The 22,174-nt window shown below is 40.8% G+C and overlaps 1 protein-coding gene across 1 annotated transcript in view; it reads left to right on the top strand.

Moving 5' to 3' along the window:
- Positions 1 to 22,174, top strand: part of frem2a (FRAS1 related extracellular matrix 2a) — a 54,885-nt gene that overhangs the window by 20,024 nt on the left and 12,687 nt on the right. The window contains exons 4-11 of the mRNA XM_046411358.1: positions 8,181 to 8,411; positions 12,671 to 12,796; positions 13,733 to 13,984; positions 18,892 to 19,041; positions 19,146 to 19,355; positions 20,454 to 20,651; positions 20,945 to 21,109; positions 21,314 to 21,496. Of these exons, the coding sequence (XP_046267314.1) occupies positions 8,181 to 8,411; positions 12,671 to 12,796; positions 13,733 to 13,984; positions 18,892 to 19,041; positions 19,146 to 19,355; positions 20,454 to 20,651; positions 20,945 to 21,109; positions 21,314 to 21,496 (1,515 nt within the window). The remainder of the gene's footprint in view (positions 1 to 8,180; positions 8,412 to 12,670; positions 12,797 to 13,732; positions 13,985 to 18,891; positions 19,042 to 19,145; positions 19,356 to 20,453; positions 20,652 to 20,944; positions 21,110 to 21,313; positions 21,497 to 22,174) is intronic.

Genomic DNA, 22,174 nt, shown 5'->3' with positions numbered 1-22,174 from the left:
TGATCCAAGACTGTATGCTTTATATGTCCAGCCACGCTAGCAGGTTGGCTCTACGGACGGCTGTGTTGGTGTGTCAGTTGGTCAATTGCTCCAGCACTTCAGCCCAGATGAAATATCACAACTGCTGGATGGATTGCCACCATGAATTGGTACAGATATTCATGGTCTCCTGACAATAAATCAAAACAATTTTGGTAATCGTCTGGCAGTCTGTGTACCACGACCAAGAGGTTCACAGAGAATCTGAATGAGATGTTGCATGACTGTTGGATGAATTAACAAGAAATTTGACAAATACACTGTAAGATATTTAGTGATGCCCTTGCTTTTAAAGACATTCCTAGCACTGTGTGTTTTGTGCTAAAAATCGTATTAGTATAGCAGATTAGCATTTCCATTGTGAGCATGATAGCTGACATTAGCATTCAGCTCTAATTTTCTGAAATCTTAATTGAAACTTTCATTGCTTAATTTCACTGTTAATATCAAGATTTTGTTAGCTCTACGTTCTTCAAGCATTAAAGAAAAAGTGTACAGAAAATAATTTATACTATGGAATTCAGGAACAATACAAAACAATATTTTTATAGTTTTTTGTTTGTATGATGCTAGACTGCGCTGACATTTGCCTCACTGCAGAGCTTTATGTACTTGTTTACTTGGAGTGCTTCTCTTTGGTACGCATATGCAGACCAAACATAATCTCTGAACGAAGCCCAAAAGCAATTGAAACATTTCCTGACGACATTCACTATAACCATATTTATCCTCTAAGCCATAGTAATTTTGTGTGGCCTTGAGCCATTGCAGAGTTTGAAGAGAGAGTTTTTGCAGTCTTTATGTGTTTGAGGAGGTTAGATGAGATGTCTAAGTAAGGTAAGGTCAGTGTGATGCCCTGTGCAATTTTTCTGTTTTTCTTACCAGCACATAGGAAAACATCAAGAAGTGTTTTTGCATGTAAAGCAACAAACCATATTCCTTGATGTTCAACATCCAGCTTTATTTGTCCTGGATGGACAAGTGGTTTGCCACACTGAGGGCATGAAATAAGCATCAGACAAAGTACATGTCAAAAAGCAATAAAATCCCACTGCATAGACCAGCACTGCATTGAGATTACTGAGGTTAGGTCAAGTTATTGATAAAATAATATCAATCTTATTATTACGGTCACGATTCACACATTTGCTTTCCTGTTATCTCCTTGTCTCCTTTGACTTGCTTCCTTTGTTTCCCAAGGGTTCTGGCTCACCACGATGACAGTCAGTGGTGTATCGTCAACTGTTGACTTAAATGGCCATTTGAGGTTGGCTAGTTTGTCTTTTTCAACCTTGTCAGATGTTTTTTTGTAGGTTGGTTCAGTGCATCAGGGCTCTAAACTGCAATGTAAAAGAAAGAGTAGAGAAGAGTTTGGGATGACATTAAGCTCAAACCAAATACCATACTAGGCTCACGCTTAGAAAAATGACTCAGTGTACCGTTGCTCATAAAAGTCTTGTTCTTGGAAGAATTTGTCAATTTTCTGAGAAGTAAAAAAGAAAACTGCTGAAAAATGTAATTCCAAATTAGACCTGGCTCGCTCTACTCTATCACTGATATAAGGTAGTTGTTCTTTGCCTGGCTGTAAGCCATATTAGGCTGCTCAAATTCCACATCCAGCCAGCTACACAAACGTCATTGCCAGGAGGGGAAACAGCAGCCCAACATGTTTTTGTGCTTATGTCTGAGTGTTTGTTCAGGTTCAAAGGTTAATACTATGATGATGATGATGCTGTCAATGAACGCTCCTCTTAGCCTGGACTTTGACATGCTTCAGCTCATTCGCTCTGGGAGAGGCAGCGGCAGTAAGCAGCTTTTACTCTCTCTGCCACCTCTCATCATCTTTCTGATCCCATTTAATCTTTGGGTCAGGTGTTAGCATCACACTGAAGCAGTTTATATAAGCTTTAGGACTTATCTACCTGTGCGTGCTGGTGCATGAGTATGTGTGTGAATGTGTTTATAGGCGATTCCTCTCGGGAAGGTTTTGAGTGTATCGCACATGAAAGCTCGACTCTCATCTCATTGCACAGTTGGTGTGTGAGGATCTGGTTATCTCTGACCACACATATCCACTTTCAAGCCCTCTTTTTAAACGCACGTCTAACATGCTATGTCGACGTGGTGCTTAAATGCATCAGTGTGAAAGTGCCTTGCATCTGGGCTGGTGTGGTTACAACATGTTGAGCTCAGGCATTTTATGCATAGGTGCGTGGTTTGAAGAAAGATTAGAAGGAATAGTCACTTGTAGCCTTAAGAAAAAGAATTATCTTTCTCCAGAACACCGAACTTAAGTCACTCTGACAACGGAATTTCACTTTATAACCCCAATAAAAGTTGTATGTATGGTTAAATGTACATATTCCTATGTATCTGTAAGTCTATATACTGAGTAAGTGTCTGATGAAATATGGTCAAGTTCTGGGCAATACAGACTGAAAAAGCTGAAACTGATAAAAGTTGTCAAATAACTTTCATAGATTTCAATTTGCTGGTCTGGTGAACAGAAGAATGGAGCAAATGAGCCAGTAACACAGTGGAGACATAGTCGAGGTGGACAAAACAGCAGGAACTGGTGACAGTGTAATGCAGTCAATATGGCCATAGTAATGATAACTTTGACTGATGTAATCTCGTCAGTCGAGTCAGTGTTGTTGATGCTCTTTTCCTAATTGCCTATTTAGCTTTCGTTATTTGCCTCAGGTCTGAATCACTTACCACGCTGCATATCTTTGCAGCGTGCTTGACGGGCGAACATGACTGGTCACTTCACAGGTTCCTTCATTTTGCCTTGATATCAACGGTTGTCAGTTAGGTATTAAAGATAACACATGCTGCCAATGATACTCAAGCTGTAAGGTGAGTTGCTGTGTGTCATTGCCTTTGTGAGGATGAATTACACAACAGAAACACATTTTGAGATGCGATGTTAACATTTAAGAACAGGATCAAAGCTGCAAAGGCGACTTCAAAACTCTCAAAAAAGTCTCATAAGCCATATACCAAACAGATGAACATTGGGCTATTTTATGTAATTGTACCTTTACTATTTAAAATTCAATGTCATGACACAAACAAAGAACTGTGATTACAGTGATGATAACGATGCTGTGGTGTTAGTCATTTTTCCAGCACATTAGATTTGAAATGCTGTTGACAAATTCATCCCATATATTTAGCTGTCCTTTGTAGTGCAGTCCTTCCAATGACTGCCTAAAGTCCACAATACAAATATGAGTGGTCACTGAGTATGGCTACACGCTGCCGGGCCCATACCACAGCCATTTCACTTCTTGCTTGACCTGGGTTATTTTTTGTCTTCAGGTTTGGTCTTTAGCAGTAAAGCACATCACCAGATCGATTGTGGTCAGTTGACTGATTTGTCCAATTAAAATCATTCCACCGTTTTACAATTAAACCTGTTTACGATTCTGTAGCGTTGTCTTAAAATCCACAAAAAGTCTATAAAATGTGACATTAACTTTGACTAACAGTCTATAATCAATTAACAATTATATAAATCCTAGAAAATCAGCAAAGTCTGACATTTGAGACACCCCCGCAAATGTTTAAAAAGGGTTTTGACAATTAATCAGTTAATGGTATTGTGGCAAATTGCCTAACTCTTTATTCAACTAATTGATTAAGCTCTAAAAAAGGTCTACAAAACTGTTAAGCCAATATGGATACAAGCAATCTCAAACCCCTTACAGCTCAAAGTCAGCACTACAACGTTATCGTCACATTTCAAATGCAGCTTGCTGAAGTTAAGCCAAAACAATTATTACAAACATCAGTTTAATAATGCTTCCTCACTCTGTTGTGAAAGTCTGTGTGTGTGTGTGAGGTGTGCTAATGGAGGACATCGGATGGTGCAAACAAAGACAAAACCAGCTGGAAATGAAAAGATAATTGCTGGAGGAAAACAACAGTAAATTTAACGAGATAGATAGATAGATAGATAGATAGATAGATAGATAGATAGATAGATAGATAGATAGATAGATAGATAGATAGATAGATAGATAGATAGGTAGGTAGGTAGGTAGGTAGGTAGGTAGGTAGGTAGACAGATAGATAGATAGATAGATAGATAGATAGAAATGGAGAAGCAGGGAGAAAGACACCCAGTGATGTTGTCAGAAGCTTGCTGCCGTTGGACGGGCTAGCTGATGAAAGCTGCTGCGGTGCCTGGCAACAGAGGAGAGGAGCTGTTACACATGCTCCATCACAACAGGACGTACAGGTAAAGAGGATCAGTGGTGGAGGAACGCAGAGATAAGATCAAGGTTCAAAGATGCCCCCGCAAAGCAGAGCTCAGGCAGAACGGGGCTGGAGAGCAAAGGGATCAGATTGTATTTCTTCTACCACTGTTTTCAAGATTAGGCCTCAGTTTCACCACTAACATATCAGCTCTCAGCTTTTTCTTAATGGGTGTGTGCCCCTTCCTCACCCACCCTGTCTTCCTCTTATTCACTTCTGTCACCTTTTTGTGTCTCCCGTGACACTGTCCCACTGACTTATCAGCCCAGTTAACCTGCCTCATCCTCTTCCTCTTTTCATCAGTAATCTCTCCTCACCTCTCACAGTGCAGAGCGTTTGGTGCTTTTGCTCCTAACCTGCTTTTCCTCATCAAACACACCACCTCTCTTCCGCTCCCTCACAGCCCAGGGTTTGTGCCATAGGCAATGTCTTATATCCTTTCTCCTCCCATTCTCCATTTGTCATTTGTCTTTTATCTGCCTTCTTCTCCCCTCTTTGTCTCACTCCAGCGCAGTGCTCATTCACCGTTTGTTCTCGCTTTGTCTTCTATTTTCTCACTTCCTTGTGTTCATACTCCATTTGGTTGTCACCCATTGTGGTATATTTCTGCTGCTTTTTTTTCCATCTTTGTCCTTCATTTGTGACATTGTCTTGCTCTGTTTCCTACGCTCTCAAGTCTTCATGTTGTCCACATCATCCCTCTCTTTCCCCCTCTTTTCCTCTACTATCCTCTTCCTTCTTCCATCTTTGCTTGATAAGGAATATGAGGAACCCTTTGGGGAAAAAGATGGAATTGAATTCTCATTCTTCTTTTTTTGCACCTTGCATAAGTCAAAGCTCACCCCTTGAAGACTTTTTCCCTGTACTGCACTGTCCTTTTATGCTTTTGTCCTTGCTCCAAGAGAGGAATTGAGGATTGTTAACAAGATGTACATTTGCCAGGTAAATCATCTCCTGTGGATGTAATCCAGCCTCAATGTTGGCAAACAAGGTGGATGGAAGACATACAAGTTCACCAAGACAGGACAGAAACTTTTGCCCTGCCTTGAATCTCTTTTCCACAGCTCTGTATGTGTAATAAATGACCTTTACAGCATAATGAGCATAAAGGTGCCTGCAATCATAAATTTTATGATGAATTTTCTATTTTACATTCAGTCGAACTCAGCTCATGTGAAACAAACTACTGTACAGAACAAAAGAAAGTAAAGTTTGCAGATATAAACAGAATTTGTGTGTGTTTGTGAGCAGTCCCTTGCATCTAAGCGTGTGTGTGTGCATGTGTGTGTGTGTGTGTGCATGTGTGTGTGTTACGGAGACACAAACACAAAGGACTGTAGCTGTGAGGAACAGCACCTTAGAGATCAAAAAACCCTCGGGTGGGTATATTTCCACCTGCTGAGAAGGAACCCTGGTGCGACCTCAGGCAGGCATGTCTCTTACCCCCAGGGAGTCCATCAAGGGTGGCGCAATGAGGGTCTGTCTCTTTAAGAATAACACTTGGTTGCACCTGCAGGCAGGTTGTTGTGAGTATGTTTTATTTTATGTGGATCAACTAATCATCAGGGTAGAAACATAAGAAAGATAAGATGAATTACAACCACACTTTTCTAGTCTTTAAATCCAGATACTTCTGAGTTTTCTGATGCTGGTGGCAAAGCCTAATAATGGTTTTCTAGATGTGTCTATCCAGCCAAAGGTCTCATTCACAGCAATTTCTGCATAAGTTTCCATGAAATTTTCTGTTGGTAGTCAAGATCTTGATCTTTTTTTAGGTGGCTGTTCTGACCATTTCTGTAGCACCACAGGATGATCAAGATGGAATTTAAATCTTTATAAGAGAAATGTAAAAATCCATTGGCAGATTGCCATGGAATTTATTACTTTACATTTACGCTTCCCAGAGGATGAATTCTTCGAACCAGAATTGGATGTGTGACAAAACTTCTCTAACTTTCTTTCAGTTTAAAGTCAAGTGAGAAACAAGCCTTTAGTTTAAGCTTATTCATTCATAATATTTGTGGCAATTCCATTCTCTGTTCTGTTAAATGTTATCAGTTGTGATCCATGGTTGGTAGAGTAGCCAAGAACTCTGCAAAAATCAAGTAGAATTAACAGTTCTTATCAAAATCATTTCTTGAATTTGATTATTTACTGAAATAAATCCTTGAAAATGAATGTAACAGAATAAACAGTAAATCAAAATCAAATCAAACTCATTGCTAGCCATCAATGGTGTGATTAAGAATGTAACGATTTCAGTGATGGTATGTTAATTAACAATTCTGATGTACTCACTTGTGCCAACTAGGTTTTTCAACTTTTATCTAAGAAAGCTGCACCCAGATTAAGCTGACAGGACCACTCACAAAGCGAACAAGTGAACCGAGAGTTGTCCTGACTGAACTTCCATTAGTCGTGTCTTAAATTTCCCAGAAAGACTTTCAACAGCCTCCAGAGAAGTAGAATTTGTGTGTGTGTGTGTGTGTGTGTGTGTGTGTGTGTGTTGTATTACTGTAGCTGCAGTGAGCAATAGCAGCATCCTTAGCCTTTTTTCCAAGAAAAAGCAACAGAGGAAGATGAAATAACAAGCTTTTATTTGTCATGCGAGGTTGATGAAAAAAATCATGTGAATGAGAGTGTTATATTTACTTTACTGCAGGTCAAATGAAAAGAAAAATGCACTTGAAATGGTGAAAAACAGCAAATCAAAAATGGACTGCTGATGTTTTGGTGTATGGTTGAAAGATTTGCTGCAGTCAAACCTCAAGTCCTCCATTTACTCTGCACTACTTTTTGTCACTTACTCTTAGCAAAACCCAGAAATTCACTGCTGAACACCAACAAAACGTTCACAACAATCTGGAGCCTCACAATCCCATTTTTCTACACTCATTGTTGGGGTTTGGGACTGAATATAATCACTGAAAGTCCTTACAGGTGCATTGTCACAAATGAGTGTGACTGTGTGTTTGCATTCCTGCGAGCATTATAATGTAGCACAATTATTTTTCAGCTTAAATTTTGCATACAATACTCCAGTGTCAGATCATACTGCGCGTCTGATCTAATGCATCCGGTCTCATCTGCATGTGTTTGTCACCTTTTTTTTTTATTCTCTCTCTCTTTCTCTGTTTGTGCAGGCTTTTGAGTGCCTGGAAAAAGAAAAACAAATCCTTTTTTATTTACAGGCACATGCATCGTCCTGGCAGGGTTCTGCTCAGTTTGTTCTCAGGAGACACTGTGAATGTAGACAAAGGAATATGAACATCATATTTCCAAATGTAGTACATTATTGTATGGCTTATACCATCTGGGTTTCTTTGATGTGTGTTTGATGTGAGGCCCAGTGACACCAGTAAGCTCTCTTACTTTAAAGAAGGTGTATCGATGAGCATGAATCTTAGATGGCTTGTTGTAAAGTGGATTCACATGAAAGGCCTGTTATTAATGAAAGAGATAGTTGGACAGAAGAATATGGACACACACACACACACACACACACACACACACATGCATACCTCACCCTTGGGAAATAATGATGGTAGCTAATCCATCTCAGTATGGTGGAATATGGTTATTTAAACGCTTCAGTCACAAATTCATTTCACACATTCCTGAGGCTCTGTAAGTGATCAGTGAAGAAAAACAGATGCAACGCTCTTTTTCTCACCACTGTCTGAACAACATTAAAGGGTGTGAATATTTAATCTGTCTTTCATCTGTTTCTGTTTCTCTCTCCTGCCTGTCACCCTTTCATGGTCACTTTCTTTATTTTGTCTTCTTCCTCTTTGTCTTGTTATTATTATTTTTTAAATCGTCTCCTCTGCTCTCGCTCCCTTTTCCTTTTCACGTCTGTCACTGTCTGTATCTCTCAGGGATTGGCACCGAGGATGGCAGTGCAAAGAAAGAGGAGGATTTCAAGGGCAAGTCCCAGAGGCAAGTCCAGTTCAACCCGGGACAGACCACAGCCACCTGGCGTGTTCGGATACTGACTGATGGGAAGTACGAGCAAGCGGAGACCTTCCAGATTTTGCTGTCAGAGCCGGTGATGGGAGTGATGGAGTTCCCCGCCACAGCAACAGTTGAGATCCTGGATCCAAACGATGGTCAGTACTGCTCATGTACACATTATATACCCTGTACTCAGCACACACGAGAGTACTTTTAGGGTTAGACCAGTGAATATTCTTTTGTACTCAAGTACACTTTTGAAGCATTTTATGTGGTTATTCATATTATATATTATATATATATATATATTATTTATGCTGCTCACATAAGTATAAGCTATGATAAAGTTTAGAACTGAGTGTTTATGATGTATAGTTTAGAGAACATTATAGATTCAAGATGTAACTGGCTGAAGGGTGGGACTGAGAGAAAAAGGAAGCAATTAAAAATCTGTCTGCTACTTCAGCACCATGGACAGCACCATGGATTTATCAATACTACTGATATTTGTGAGGCACGGTCAGGGCCATAGATTCTAACCTGCACTCAGTCAGTTAAAAGGTCAGTGAGCCCTGCAGACTGGCATGTTCAACTAAACAACTGTTCTGCCCCAACACTCCCACTGCTACTCAGGGATGGAGAGACCGGATGGCAGGTTGACACGTTTGCTGCATTCACGTAACAGGGATACTTGTTTTCTGAATGGAGTTCATATATGAAACCGTGCGCCAACATTTTCCATTGACATGTGTTTTTATTCACTTTAGTGTCTCTATTTAAATTTGATATCTCTCATTAAATTCAAAGGCAGCCCCTCACACAGTATATGGAGGAGTGAAAGTACAAATTAACAGAGTATATCCAAAGCAGAAGTGTTTGCTTTTGCCACCTGACAGGCAAATAAGTCTGCAGCTACAGTGATGTTTCTGACATTTATAATGCACATTGCACAATATCCCAGCTGCCACTCAACTATTCCCATTACAAAGCAATGTACAATACACACACAAACCACAAATCACATTTGCTGTGTGAAGCATCAGTCAACTTGGCACACACAGAAAATATGTCAATATAAACATTGTCTACTGTAGATATAGCGTCATGTCAAATCTGCCTTCAGGCAAGGAGAAGAAATACAGTTTTGACATGACAGTGTGTGTGGTGTGTAATGTTTTTTTACACTCACCAGAAGTACTGTCTGAGAAGGACTACTTTCTCAAATCCAGTAATACAGCAAAAAAACACAAAAAATCTATATGATTAGAGTTACATGTTTATGTATTTGTCCATTGTGAGCAGATCAAATCAAAGGTTCTCAAAGGGCTGGTTGAGGACCGATGTTGCTGTTTGGTGACTGTGAACAAAGCCCCTGCGGTTATATATGAAAAGTGTCTCAAGCATACGCACACACAAGAAAGAACTTTTTGTCTTCAATAGTTTGTAATCTGACGCTTTTGCTCTTCCTAGATCGTTGTGTCTGTGCCTGCAAACTGAATGTTAATGGAGTATTGAGTAGCGTGGCAAACTGGCTGCTCTGCTCCATCAAGGCCAGATTTACTCTTTTTGCACTTTTTAGATTCAGTGTTTTGTATGCATTACTCCCCTCCTCAGTCCCACTTTTATGTAATTATAAATGTGCAACAAAGATGGAAACACTGAAACCTCCATTATGATGACACGCAGCAGCTGCTCTCATCACTCTCCCCCTCTTGTTTGTCTTTTCGTTCTCTCTCTCTCATTCACGAGGTCTTGATCTCTCTCTCTCTCTGTCTCTCCCTCTCACATTCTCACTCCTCAATCTATCCTCCCCTGTGGGTTAATTATGGTGTGTGTGGAGGGCAGGGGCTGTTTTGTTTTCTGTCATCTCCAGGGATTGTCTAATGTGACAGAGATCTGCCACTCTGTACTCTAATGGGCTCTTGCTATGATTGTGGCGTTAGCTGTACTCCAGTTTCTTTCTCTAATGATGAAAACTGGCTTTGTCTGGTCCTCTGGTTAGCCTGGGGTTTGACTCCCCAGAGGATGTGTCAGCTTGGCTTATAACTTTAGAGGAGGAGAGAGGAGTGCTAGGTTTAACCAAAAGTGTTCAAAAATTAAGAGGGGGGCATAACAAGCTGAGTTTGTTCTGATGGCAGTCTCTGTCTGCGTTAGGATGTGGAGCTCTTCTTTTGTGTTTTCTTTCAGTGTTAGTTGGAGGGATGTATACTCCATATCATCATTCTGTTTTAGCGTGGTGCTACTTTGATTAATAGCAAGGAGTGGGCTTGTTCTGTGGCGCGATGCCTGTGGTACGCCCACTTTCAGTGCTGCAGCAGACACAAAGTCTGCTTAATTACAGGGTGGGATAGCCAAGCTTTTCTCCTGCAATATTTTCTGACTTGTTTTTATACATAATCTACGCACTGTGCTGACTAAAGATGAAGGTGGCAGCCTGCTGTCTGACTGTTTGTTGCAAGCGGCACCAGTTTCTTGCTACAATCATTGTGATGTATTTCCTCTACAGCGAGGGTGCTATATATCAGGAGACTGTTCCTTCTCTGCGTGTTGCACCAAGGTCATTCCACTTGATAATGAGTTGTTTTCTGTGATATATATATTTTTTTTCATTTGAAATCGCAAGGCCAGCTGCAGTCGGCCATATCCTTGGGTAATTATAAAAGCTTTGTCTCAGTTAGGACGTGAAATCTCTTGACTGATGTAGGGCACATCAAGCAGAGGAGGTGAGGCTGTTGTCGCATTGAGCTGTGACTCGGTGTCGTGCCGTGTGCAGTTGGAGACCGTCATAAACTAAGAGTTTTTAGAGGCTGTTCTGTTTTACATTTACAGTTACATTATAGGCGTTTAGCTGATAGGTGTACGTATTTTTACAAGCTGATGATGAGTAAAACGCACAACTTTCGGAAAAACAACCAGAAAGTAGAAACTGAAACAATAGAATATTCATGAAATTATCAATAATGGAGAAGTTTTATGCATAAACATAAAAGACAAACAGTTTTTCTACTCATTTGGCAAGGCAATAGCAAGATCAGGTGCAAGTATTTACTATTTTAACACCCTTTGTAAAAGTATGTGTTTTCCCCCCCATGAATATTTTAAAAAGTCGGTGTGTTTTCTTCCAGGAGGTGAACTTGACCCACTTGGCTGAAAATTCTTCTTGGTGGATTTAGAGGCACTAGAAGACCGAAGTGCCAGGTGAAATTTGTAAAAAAAAAAAAAAAAAAGTACTGTGAGGAGAGGACGTGTGGAGTATATGTGTGGAGAGAGAGAAGAAAATCAGTGTATAGCAAGGTGTGTGTATGTGTGTGTGTGTGTGTGTGTGTGTGTGTGTGTGTGTGTGTGTGTGTGTGTGTGTGTGTGTGTGTGTGTGTGTGTGTGTAATAGGTAAGCAGCAGACCCTAATCCCCTGCTATGAGTCCCTGTAACCCCCTGGGGAGTGACAGATTGTGGGCAGTGACAGAAAGGAGAAATGGAGGAGAGGGGAGAAGATTGAGAGGCGAGAGAACGATTTAGGGAGAGTTACCGTGAGAGAAGAGAAATGTTTGACCCCCCGTGGTGGATAAGATTGTCCTGCACTGACGACTTCGTCCCAAAGAGTCATCTCAGGTGCTGATGTCTTTTTATGCTGGGTGTTGAATCAAACATCCAGATCTGTTTGTTTGCTGCCCCAGTGCTTGCCGTTTTCATGAAAGTTGTTGTTGAACAAGCAAAGCCACAAGTGTCTTTGCCATCATTCATTTCGCTCAAAACAAAAAAACAAAAATGGAGGCCGGGGGGCACAAAGTCACAAGAAGATCTGGGACGAGCTGAAGCTCAGTCCACTCTGTTAGTTTTTTTATTGGTCCCTGTGCGTCTGTGGAAAATAGCTCCAACAGTTATTGTTTCTACAATGCCAGTAAGTTCTTTGCCTTGATAGATGATGCTTTCACTGGCTCTCAGTTTCTCTCTCAATCACGAACTCCTCTCAGAGATGGAGAGAGGAGTGGGGGACGAGAGAAGGAAAATAAGAGGGATGATCTGACTGACCCCTCTGTGTAAAGGGGAGTCGATCTGTGAAACTCCCAGCTGATTCACTCTGAGAGGCTTGCATGTGTAATTGTCTGTGTCACACCAGGCAGTAAGAGAAACTTCCAGAGGGGTCTCTTTGAAGAGCACCTCTGGTTGCATCAAACCGAAAACTGTGATTCAGAGTTATTTTTGAATGTGAATAAGCACACAGCAGGACCACCACTTCAACAGATTCGAATAAAAAAATGTCAGCTGCGACTTGCTAATGCAGAGCCAGAACAAAAGGCTGTATCAGTGCGTGAAGGCTGAATGTGCTGCGGATTTTTGCCGATTGTTTTACATATCATTACCCTTTTCTTTTTTTTCCTCTGACTCCCTCCACTCGCTCTCTTTTCTCCTCCAGAGTCAACCGTGTTCTTCCCTGAACAGATCCACTCAGTGGAGGAAGATGTGGGAGACTTTTTCATCCCGGTGCACCGCAGTGGAGACATCAGCCAGGAGCTCATGGTGGTCTGCTACACACAGCAGGGTATGGACTAGTCTTTTTCCACCTCGTCTGACCCATTTACCCTCAGTGTACCCTGCCTGTCTGCCTCCTTGCTCTTAATTTTTGACAGCGTATACTGTCTTCCCACAAGTAACAAAAGTGTTATTTTGTGTTTTTCAGGATATGCAACCAAAACCGCACTAATGCCTCAAACTTATTTTCGGATCACATTGTGCCTTTAAATCTTGTTACCATATGGTTTGAATGTAGTGTTGATGTACATCCATGTGTATGTGTTAGGTAGGTGCATGTTCAGCACCTTTCCTGTTTCACAGTGCCATTGAGTTTAAAATGCAGCCAACACACTGGAAGAGATGCAGTTTGCGCCGCATTTTGTATCTTCACATATAATAAGTAGCGGCATGAGCTTAGTAGCATCACAATCAGCTCAATTGCAACTTTTATGGTCATTTATCTGAGCCAGTAACATGTTTCCGTACGACCTCCACAATATTCAAATCACTTTCATGAATTTGTAGCTGCTGAGGGTGAAAATGTATGTTATCCTCATGCAGATAAATGCCATGAAATAGATTTAGACAAAACACAAATGTATAATGCATACACTGATTAGCCTATTGAAGGCCCTATTGTTAAATGTCAAAAGGAGCGCAGGTTTAATGCTCAGAAGATCTGCGGGGGTGGTCTGTCCCCATTGTGTTCTTGCATTAAAACTTCGGCTGACTCACACGATAATCTTGCTGTAATAACAGGTCAAACTTTCACAAACCATAATGGCTGCATTAACAGACTGAATTTCATTAAACTGAAAGTAATCGGATCCATTATTGGAAACAATGTACCTGAAGAGACACCGTCTGCAAATCTGTTAGTCAAGTTGCTTTTTACAAAAATGATATGTTTTAACTATGTGCTTTTAGTGATTTCTCACTCTCTTCATCGCTTCCCCGTCTGAAGGTTCTGCCACAGGGACGGTTCCCACTTCTGTCCTGTCTTACTCGGACTACATCTCCCGTCCAGAAGAACACGGCAGCATCCTTCGCTTTGACAAGGGCGAGAGGGAGAAGCGGTGTCGCGTATTGATCATCGATGACTCGCTGTATGAGGAAGAAGAGAGCTTCAACGTCACCCTGTCACTGCCTGTCGGGGGGCGTCTGGGAATGCACTACCCCACCACCAAAGTGAACATCTTGGAAGACATGGATGATGGTAAGGCATGCTGATGCTGTGCTGCTCATATGTATGTTAAAATCAAGTTGTGGCATTCACAGCTCTGGTTTTTTAATTGTCATCAGAGCCTTTATATCACAGAAAATCTCTTAATTATGCTTGTTTACAAATCAGTTGGGTATTGCGGCATGCAGGGTAATACAGAGACACAGACCCAACACCCACAGCACACAGGTGGAATCAAACTCCTGTCTCGCTGTCATTCGCTGTCATGGTTTTAATTACAGTCGAGACTCACACTCACAGTCCAGTGGGACTGAGTTATTACACATTATTTGGTATGCTTTCATCCTGTTAGAGTATCACATGGATAAAGTAGATTAGCTCTTCTGAAAGGCAGAGAAATACATAGAGGATTTATCTGGGGAGGGACAAACCTGCTGGGAAATACCTATTCCAGTCCGCAGGCCCTCCCTACCGTCTCACTGTTCTGCACTGATTTACTTTATGGACTCTGGGAGACTCCATGTCCTCGCTGAAGGTTTTTCGTTAAATGCTCTGTTACAGATTGTTACAGTAAATGTCAAACAATTTGTTTCTGGGAGAAAAGAGAGCATGAGTGTAATAAATTTCATTCAGATATCAGCGGTGTAATTTTAACCCATCAAGGCCATATAGTTTTCTCTGTCATTATGTCAACTGCAGTTTTTTGTCATTTCAGTTTAAGCCTCTTGATTGCCTATTTAGTTTGTTATTAATTTATTTTCTGTTTTATTTTGCCATTATTTCTTAACATTCCACTGTGCATCCATCTCAGATTGAAGGGTTGACGTGACTGAAGACGTGAATCACATTCCTTTTTTTCACAAAAGGAAGGTTATGTGTTTTACAAAGTAAACCCTTTGTGTTGAACAAACCCAAAGGTACATCCAAAAAAACTACAATCCACAGAAAATTAATCAGAAATATTCCACATATTGAGTCACATGTTGTACAGGCTTGTTCACCCACCCAGCTGGCATCTAACTAGAGAAATGCAAACTGTAAAATATCCCCTGGTTTCCAGTTAGTAAAGTCAGAGTAAGACTGTAAGACCCTCATTCCTTGCCAATACTTTAAGATGAGTTATGAGGAAGATGTACTAACGAATATCTAAAGCTCTAAATGATCTACATCTATTCTACTTACCTTATGAAGAAGATATTAACTTTATTATCTATCTCTTTCAAATTGTGCAGCTTGAATTCAGCATTAACATTTGGCTGCCATCCAAAACAACTATTCAGGAAAGAAAAGAAAAGTTTTTCTGGCAGGAGTTATATTGAAAAAGAACAATCAATAAATGAATTATTATGTGTTATTATAGGGTAAAACATGACTTTATTGATTTCCAAGAGAAATACAAGATACCCAGTGGTGTATAAAGTAATTAAAATTTATATATATATATATATATTTTATAAGCTGCAACATTTAAGTGCATGAATGCATCATTAATTATTCCAGTAATATATATTATTCCAAAATGGATGTGTGTGAATATATTTAATTTTGGTACTTCTCCAAGTAAAGATTAATTCTTTGAAAAATTAGGACTTCTTTCAGAGACTTCTTCACTGCTTTCCTCTCAGAAGAATCTCCGTCTTCCTTTTTATTAACTTTGTCATAAATTGTTTGTAGTGGAAAGAAAGGTGTCAGAGGGGAGCTGTCATGCTTTTGCCAAAAGGCAGACTGGGATAAATGAAACAATGACAACTTACGACTGAGAACTCATTTAGGGATACAAACAATTGTGCCAAATTGAACGTGCGTGTGTGTGGAGGCATCATGGGGATAGTTAACAAGAAACATGACACACAGTCTGATTGTTAGTAAATTGTCAGAAGACCTCAGATGTGATGCGGGGTTCAAAGGAATGGAAATGTGTTTGTGAAAGCCCAACTCCAGCGAGAGATGAAGTGTCATTTTTATCCTCCCGGAGGAAAATACACCGACAGACGGTGCGCTAATACCTGCACCCAAGCAGTCAGACTGCAGCCTCCTTCTCTTTAGTGAGGACTCAACCCATTCGTTGGAAAATAACCAAACAGGAGTTTTGATGCTCCGCGCGTACTTGTGTGCAAGGCTGCCTGGATCTGCTGTGCATATGTGTTTATGTGCATGCGTTCCAAGTTAAAGTTAGATCTCAGATTATGCATTAAAATAGTGGTGAGAAAAGGACTGGTGTGACTACCGGTGCTCACTCCTGCCCCATTTTCCTTCCCCCCAGGTCAAAGTCAAGTTCAGTCTGCTGTTCTCTTTCCATCTATTTCTCCACTACCGGCACTCTCCCTCTCCCTCACACACCACACACTTTCTCTCACTTCAGCTGGAAAAAAAAAAAAAAAAAACACCCAGGGGTGTCTGCTAGATTTAGTGCTTTATCAGATTAAACTCTACAGTACCTGTCTCCCTGAGTGTTGCGCTCTGCATGGCTGCACATTCTGACTCAAAGTGAGTGTTGTCATCTTCTTGTGCCCTGCCAAGGAGAGAGGACACTCAGGACCTCTCAGCCGGGTGCATATGGCCACGGCTTAGTTTGTAGAATTATCGATTAGCTCCGAGTTTTTCTTGGAATCCCAGTTCTTCATTTCAATATTTGGGCAGCCTTACTGTTGGTCACCCTCCCAAAGCAGCATAATCGCTCACTCTTTGATGGTTTGTACATTGTAACCTCACTGTAGATAAAAATAGTTTAAAAAATAATAAATAGATAATAAAATTTCATTAACAAACTTATTTTAAATTAGAAATTCTTATATTGTGCATGCATCTTTCACCACATATCCACAATCAGCATACAAGCAGCAAACAGATGTGGCTCTTCTCTCCTCATCCCATTTCTCTCTTATCTTTCCCTCCCGTTAGATACGGCATTTATATTTAATTGTGCGACTCTTAAAAGTGAGTCGACGTCTGCCTACATAGCGCACATATCAGTCAAGACAATAAATGATTTGAATAGTTTTAGAGGCCTGGAGAGGTCTAGTATTTTACACTTTAAAGCAAAGACTAGAGAAAAGAAATTAACACAGTGCATAGCAGAACTATGTCTTTCTTATCCGGTGGGGGATCCCTTGTATGAATTTTAACCTCAAGCAATAAATTGTAAGATTATGTCATATGAAAGCACCTTAGGTGTCAGGGTAAAATTTCCATACAAATGTGTAAAGTCTCATTAGTCACCTACTTCTGAAAGCAGGGGCCCTTCTTTAGGGGACAGCTGAGAATGCTCAATAAACTGTGTTTAAAGACACTGTGACACACAAAGGACTGCAGACACCCACACATGGTAATTATCACAATTTGTCTTTACACCTTTCCCAGACCTCACACACGCTTCAGAGTGCTAAACCCCAGGCGTGGCCCCAGAGGGAAGAGAGAATACATTTCTCACCCATCAGGCATCACTCAGCTCCCTCTCGTGCTTGTCAAGAATTTGTCGTCCCCAGGCGCAGTCAGGACATGTGTGAATGAAGACATGTATATTAGCAGAAGTTTCCTCTCTGAACATTAAAGGGACCTGTGCCAGATTGCTTGCATAGTGTTTACAGATATATGACACGTTTCCGCTGATGTTGTTGAGGCATGCATGAACACAATAATAATCACTGAAAGAAAACACACTTACCAGCTCTCGCGCTGTTCTGAGTATCTGGTTAGATGTTTCCATCCATGTGTTTATCCCACCTACACAATCTGTAATTTTCCTTTTACTCCGTTATCGTACAAATAAACAAATTCTATTTGCCTTACAAATCAGCACTACATCTGTTAGGTGAAGCCGACTGTGTAGGTGGATGGAAAACATATGCAAAAGAGAGCAATAGATTGCATTCGAGAAAGCAAGTTTCTGGATGTGCTGAGGGGATGCAGGCTGTACTTGATCTGTGATATTGTTGCCCCGGGCTGTCACTTACTCTGTCAAGTTGAGAGCCACAATGTAACGATGCTTAATTTTCTCATTCTCTTAGTTACGGAAACTATTCTTAGCTTTTTGTTATCTGGCCCAGTTAGAATATATAAATAAAATATGAAAGTAAATATATCAGTGAAGTAATCTTCAGAAAAATATCTCTGGACCGCAAAAGTGTTTGATCATGACACCAAAAAAATGATAATATGCTATTTTTGGATTATATGACAGAATGTAAGAGGGGAGCCGAGTGAAAGAGAGTGGCAGCTTAAAGCAGAGACACAGGAACTTTTATTCTGTCAGGTTTTTGGACTTGATGGAGACGGGGGGGTTGAGAGAGATGAAGCTGTCAAATACACATTGGACTGCCTCCACTTTGCTGCCTCAGGAAACAATGCCAGTTCAAACAAGCCTTTGAGCAGTCTAGGGGGCCTCTTTCTCTCTGTCTCACCGTCTCACTATGCCACATTCAGAGAAAGAGACACGCTCACACACACACACACACACACAGTCCTTGTTTTTAGCGCTAACCACATCCTTTTTTTGTTGAAAGTACTTAGTGGTTTCTGTCAGGAGAATGGTAACAATGAGGTGGGATGAAAGGCCAGGAAAGGTTGAAAGGTCACGGCTCCCTGCAGCTTAACTTGAGACTAATGGGCTGTTGCTGTTTGACCTCTGCGTCCGGCTGCTGGCTTTACAAATGAACCATGTGTCACACTGCGACTGGCTGCTGACAGCTCTAATGTTACCACAGGTGCACACATTAGGAGAAAAGATAAGTCACATTAGCACTAAACAAACATAAGGTAGCAAAGTTGCAATTGTGAACAATGCTACAAGCGTGTTATGCGCAAGGTTAAAGGACAAACAGAAATCTGTCAAAAAAGATCACTGAAAAGGTCAGCTTTGCTCAAATGTTAAAATAAGATGTTTAAACACAGTACAACAATGTTGATTTAATTATTTCCTTTTTGATTTCTTTGCTCTCTAGCGCCAGTGTTTTACTTTGGAGAGGTAGAGTACCATGTGGATGAGAGTGATGGATATGTGGAGGTCAGAGTCTGGAGGACAGGAACTGATCTGTCCAAGACTGGCACCATCACCGTCCGCTCACGCAAAGCAGAGCCTGTCTCTGCAGAAGGTGAGCTTTTGCCTGATCAGAAATGATTACATTCAGAAATCAGATCATCTGCCATCATTCTGTATGTCTACTCAGCCCTTCATCCCGCTCTGTCCTTCTTCCAGCTGGTATTGACTACGTGGGCATCAGTCGTAACCTGGACTTTGCCCCGGGTGTTAGCATGCAGACTTTCAGGGTCACCATTCTGGATGACCTAGGACAGCCGGAGCTGGAGGGGACAGAGAGCTTTGAGCTCGTCCTGCGTATGCCAGTCAACGGCATCCTGGGAGAACCTGGGAAGGCGACAGTCTTCATCAATGACTCTGTGTCTGACTGTAAGTGATTTGATTTACTTCAAACTGGTTTCTTTTTACTGTATCTTTTCTCACCCTCAGTAGTAGCATGACTCTAGGTCACATTCCGGTTTGTCAGTCGGCCTTGTCTTCATAGTGTGTACAGGCTGCCGACAACTTACTACTACTGTTAACTACTTAATTTGGCGACTCTCTGACTTTTCCTCTAGCTACACCAGCAGGTTCAAATTTTTTGCTTAGTGAAATTTCTTGACAATTATGAGATGAATTGCAATGAAATTTGGTAAAGATAATTGTTGTGCAGATGAGATAATTCTAATGAATTTGGTCATCCTCTGATTCTTGCTCTGGAGCCACCAGCAGTTTTGGATGATGAATTGGTTCAGAGTTTTGCACAGATGTTGCCTTTAACTGAACTGCAGTAACTTTGGTCATCTTTCACTTTTCATGTCAAAAAATTTCTATTTGATCACTTTGGTAATTTATGATTTATGACATTGCCGTCAGCCTCTAATGTGCTATCTGTTTTGTGTTAATTAACGAGTAAACATACCCCCAAACAACTTTTTCTGCTGAAAATCAATTTAAATAGATATTTATGTGTCTTATAGATCCATTCAGGTCCAAATCTTGACAAATTTTAGCATGCTAATACACTTTAAGCAACGCTGTTCCAAAGTTCAGCCTCACAGAGCTTCTTGCATGGCTGTAGATTCTTGTTTTTCTTTGCTGTCAATGTGTAATTTGAATGTTTAATTACATCTTTTAATGTCAAATGTGATATCTCAGAAAGGATTATTCTTATTAGCAAATTAACCTTCTGAAAGTGCTGAAAATTTCTATGAAAGCCTGTCTTAGAAATATGTTTTTCTCACTTGTCATGACAACTTCTTTATCCTTCAGTTTAACAACATAGTCAATATAACAATGTCACTTTTCTGTTACTCTGTAGCCTTTTTATATTTTCACAGCATCAGTTTTCAGTGTTTAGTCAGAAGAAGCTTGTGACAGCTATGTAATTTGATTTTCTCTGCCCAGACAGCATGGGAGACATTATTACTCCATTTGTCATACCGTACGTACTGCCCGTGATGATTAATCTCTCCTGTTGACTGACAGTACCAAAGGTCCAGTTCCGTGAGCCGAAGTACGCTGGAGAGGAGAGTGACGGTCAAATCACAGCGACCGTGTACCGCAGTGGTGACATCAGACACAAATCCACTGTTCGCTGTTACACTCGTCAGGGCTCTGCAGAGGTCGCCTCTGACTTCGATGAGCGATCCAACACAGATGCATCCATTGTCACTTTCTTACCAGGTGCTTCAGTAATCGCACATCACACGTCGGTTTCTTAGATTCATCCTGTGTCTTGAAAACTGACACCTTTTTAATTAAAGAAACAGCTTGAAGCAGTAAACAGTTTTTTGTCACACAGTTTTTGCTAAATCAACAGTGCCTTGCAGACATCACAGGAGCTTGCCAGTTTGAGTTACAAGTTTATTCCGCACAATACCTACTGCGCTAGTATTTGTTTTTTATTTTTTTCACCCAGTATGTGAAAACAGCTTTTTTGGCGTGTCCCGTCACCATAATTTCACTGTGCACTCTAGGCGAGGCAGAGAAGCCATGCATTCTGTCACTGGTTGATGACACGCTGTACGAGGAAGAAGAAGAGCTGCGGTTGGTCTTAGGGACCCCAAAGAGCGACTCACAGTTTGGCGCATCAGTGGGAGCTGTGAATGAGACCCTTGTGAAAATCAAGGACACAGCTGACAGTAAGTGAGATAAACAGGAGGGAGGTCAGGAACTAAATGTATGGAACAACAAAAAGTAATTAATTTATTGTAATAGTTGTGCAGGCTTATTTTCAGTTTAGAATTGTCATTTGCTGAGGTAATTTATCAAGTGATAATTAAAGTTTATGCCCACAATCCAGCAGGCATTATATAATATTTTTCCACTTCTATTGTGTGCCTTAGAACCCATCATCCGATTTTTGGAAACCAAGTTCAGTGTCAGTGAACCGAAGGAAGCCGGCACTGTGCAAGTTGTGAGGATCCCTGTGGTAAGAGTGGGTGACACATCAAAGGTTTCAGTGGTCCGCGTTCACACCAAAGACGGTTCAGCTATCTCAGGAGAGGACTACAATCCTGTGTCTCAAGGTAAACAAGACGTGTCCTCTTATGGCTCTCAGGGATGAAGGTGCACTGTGGCGTTTCAGTGTTCAAGGACTGGGGTAATGCAGTGCATTAATGTTGTTGCTTAACGTTTAACAACTGACCCAGAAATGAAGGAAACCAGTATGTACAACTAAGAATGTAAAACATTATCAGCAGGGTTTGGCAATATACCTGGCAAAATACCTGTGACTTGACTAAAACATTTGAAGCCACTGTTAAATGCATGTCCTTCCACCTAATACGAGCCCCAAACCTTCACAGCGCCGCTGATAAAACCTCCACATGTGGCCTTAGCTTTGTTCTGACTGGTCTTCAGATATCCTGATAGACTCCTGTAAGCGTTTGTAGCAGCTATTGATAGAAACTTTGAAACGGGAATGTTAAATTAATGAAAGTGGGCACAGGGATTAATTTTGGTGAGGTCACTGACTTCTAATTTCATCCCAAATGGTGAGAGGTAATTTCTGCTATAGTCCAGTGGAGAGTCATGTAATTTTTAATTGAATTTCCTGATTTTTCATGCTTCGTCAGCAGGGTGAAATCTTCCTCTCTGTGCCTCAGTTTTTAGCACAGTGAATCTTTTTCAGCTTAATCAAAGCTTGAAATATTCATATGAATAAGCCTATACAAATCATACCTGCCTGCTCACCGTTCAAATAG

This window comes from Scatophagus argus, chromosome 14, assembly GCF_020382885.2.
Source record: "Scatophagus argus isolate fScaArg1 chromosome 14, fScaArg1.pri, whole genome shotgun sequence".
Taxonomy (NCBI): Eukaryota; Metazoa; Chordata; class Actinopteri; family Scatophagidae; genus Scatophagus; species Scatophagus argus.
The sequence above is the reverse complement of the archived record's forward strand: the minus strand, read 5'-3'. Positions and strand labels throughout refer to the sequence as shown.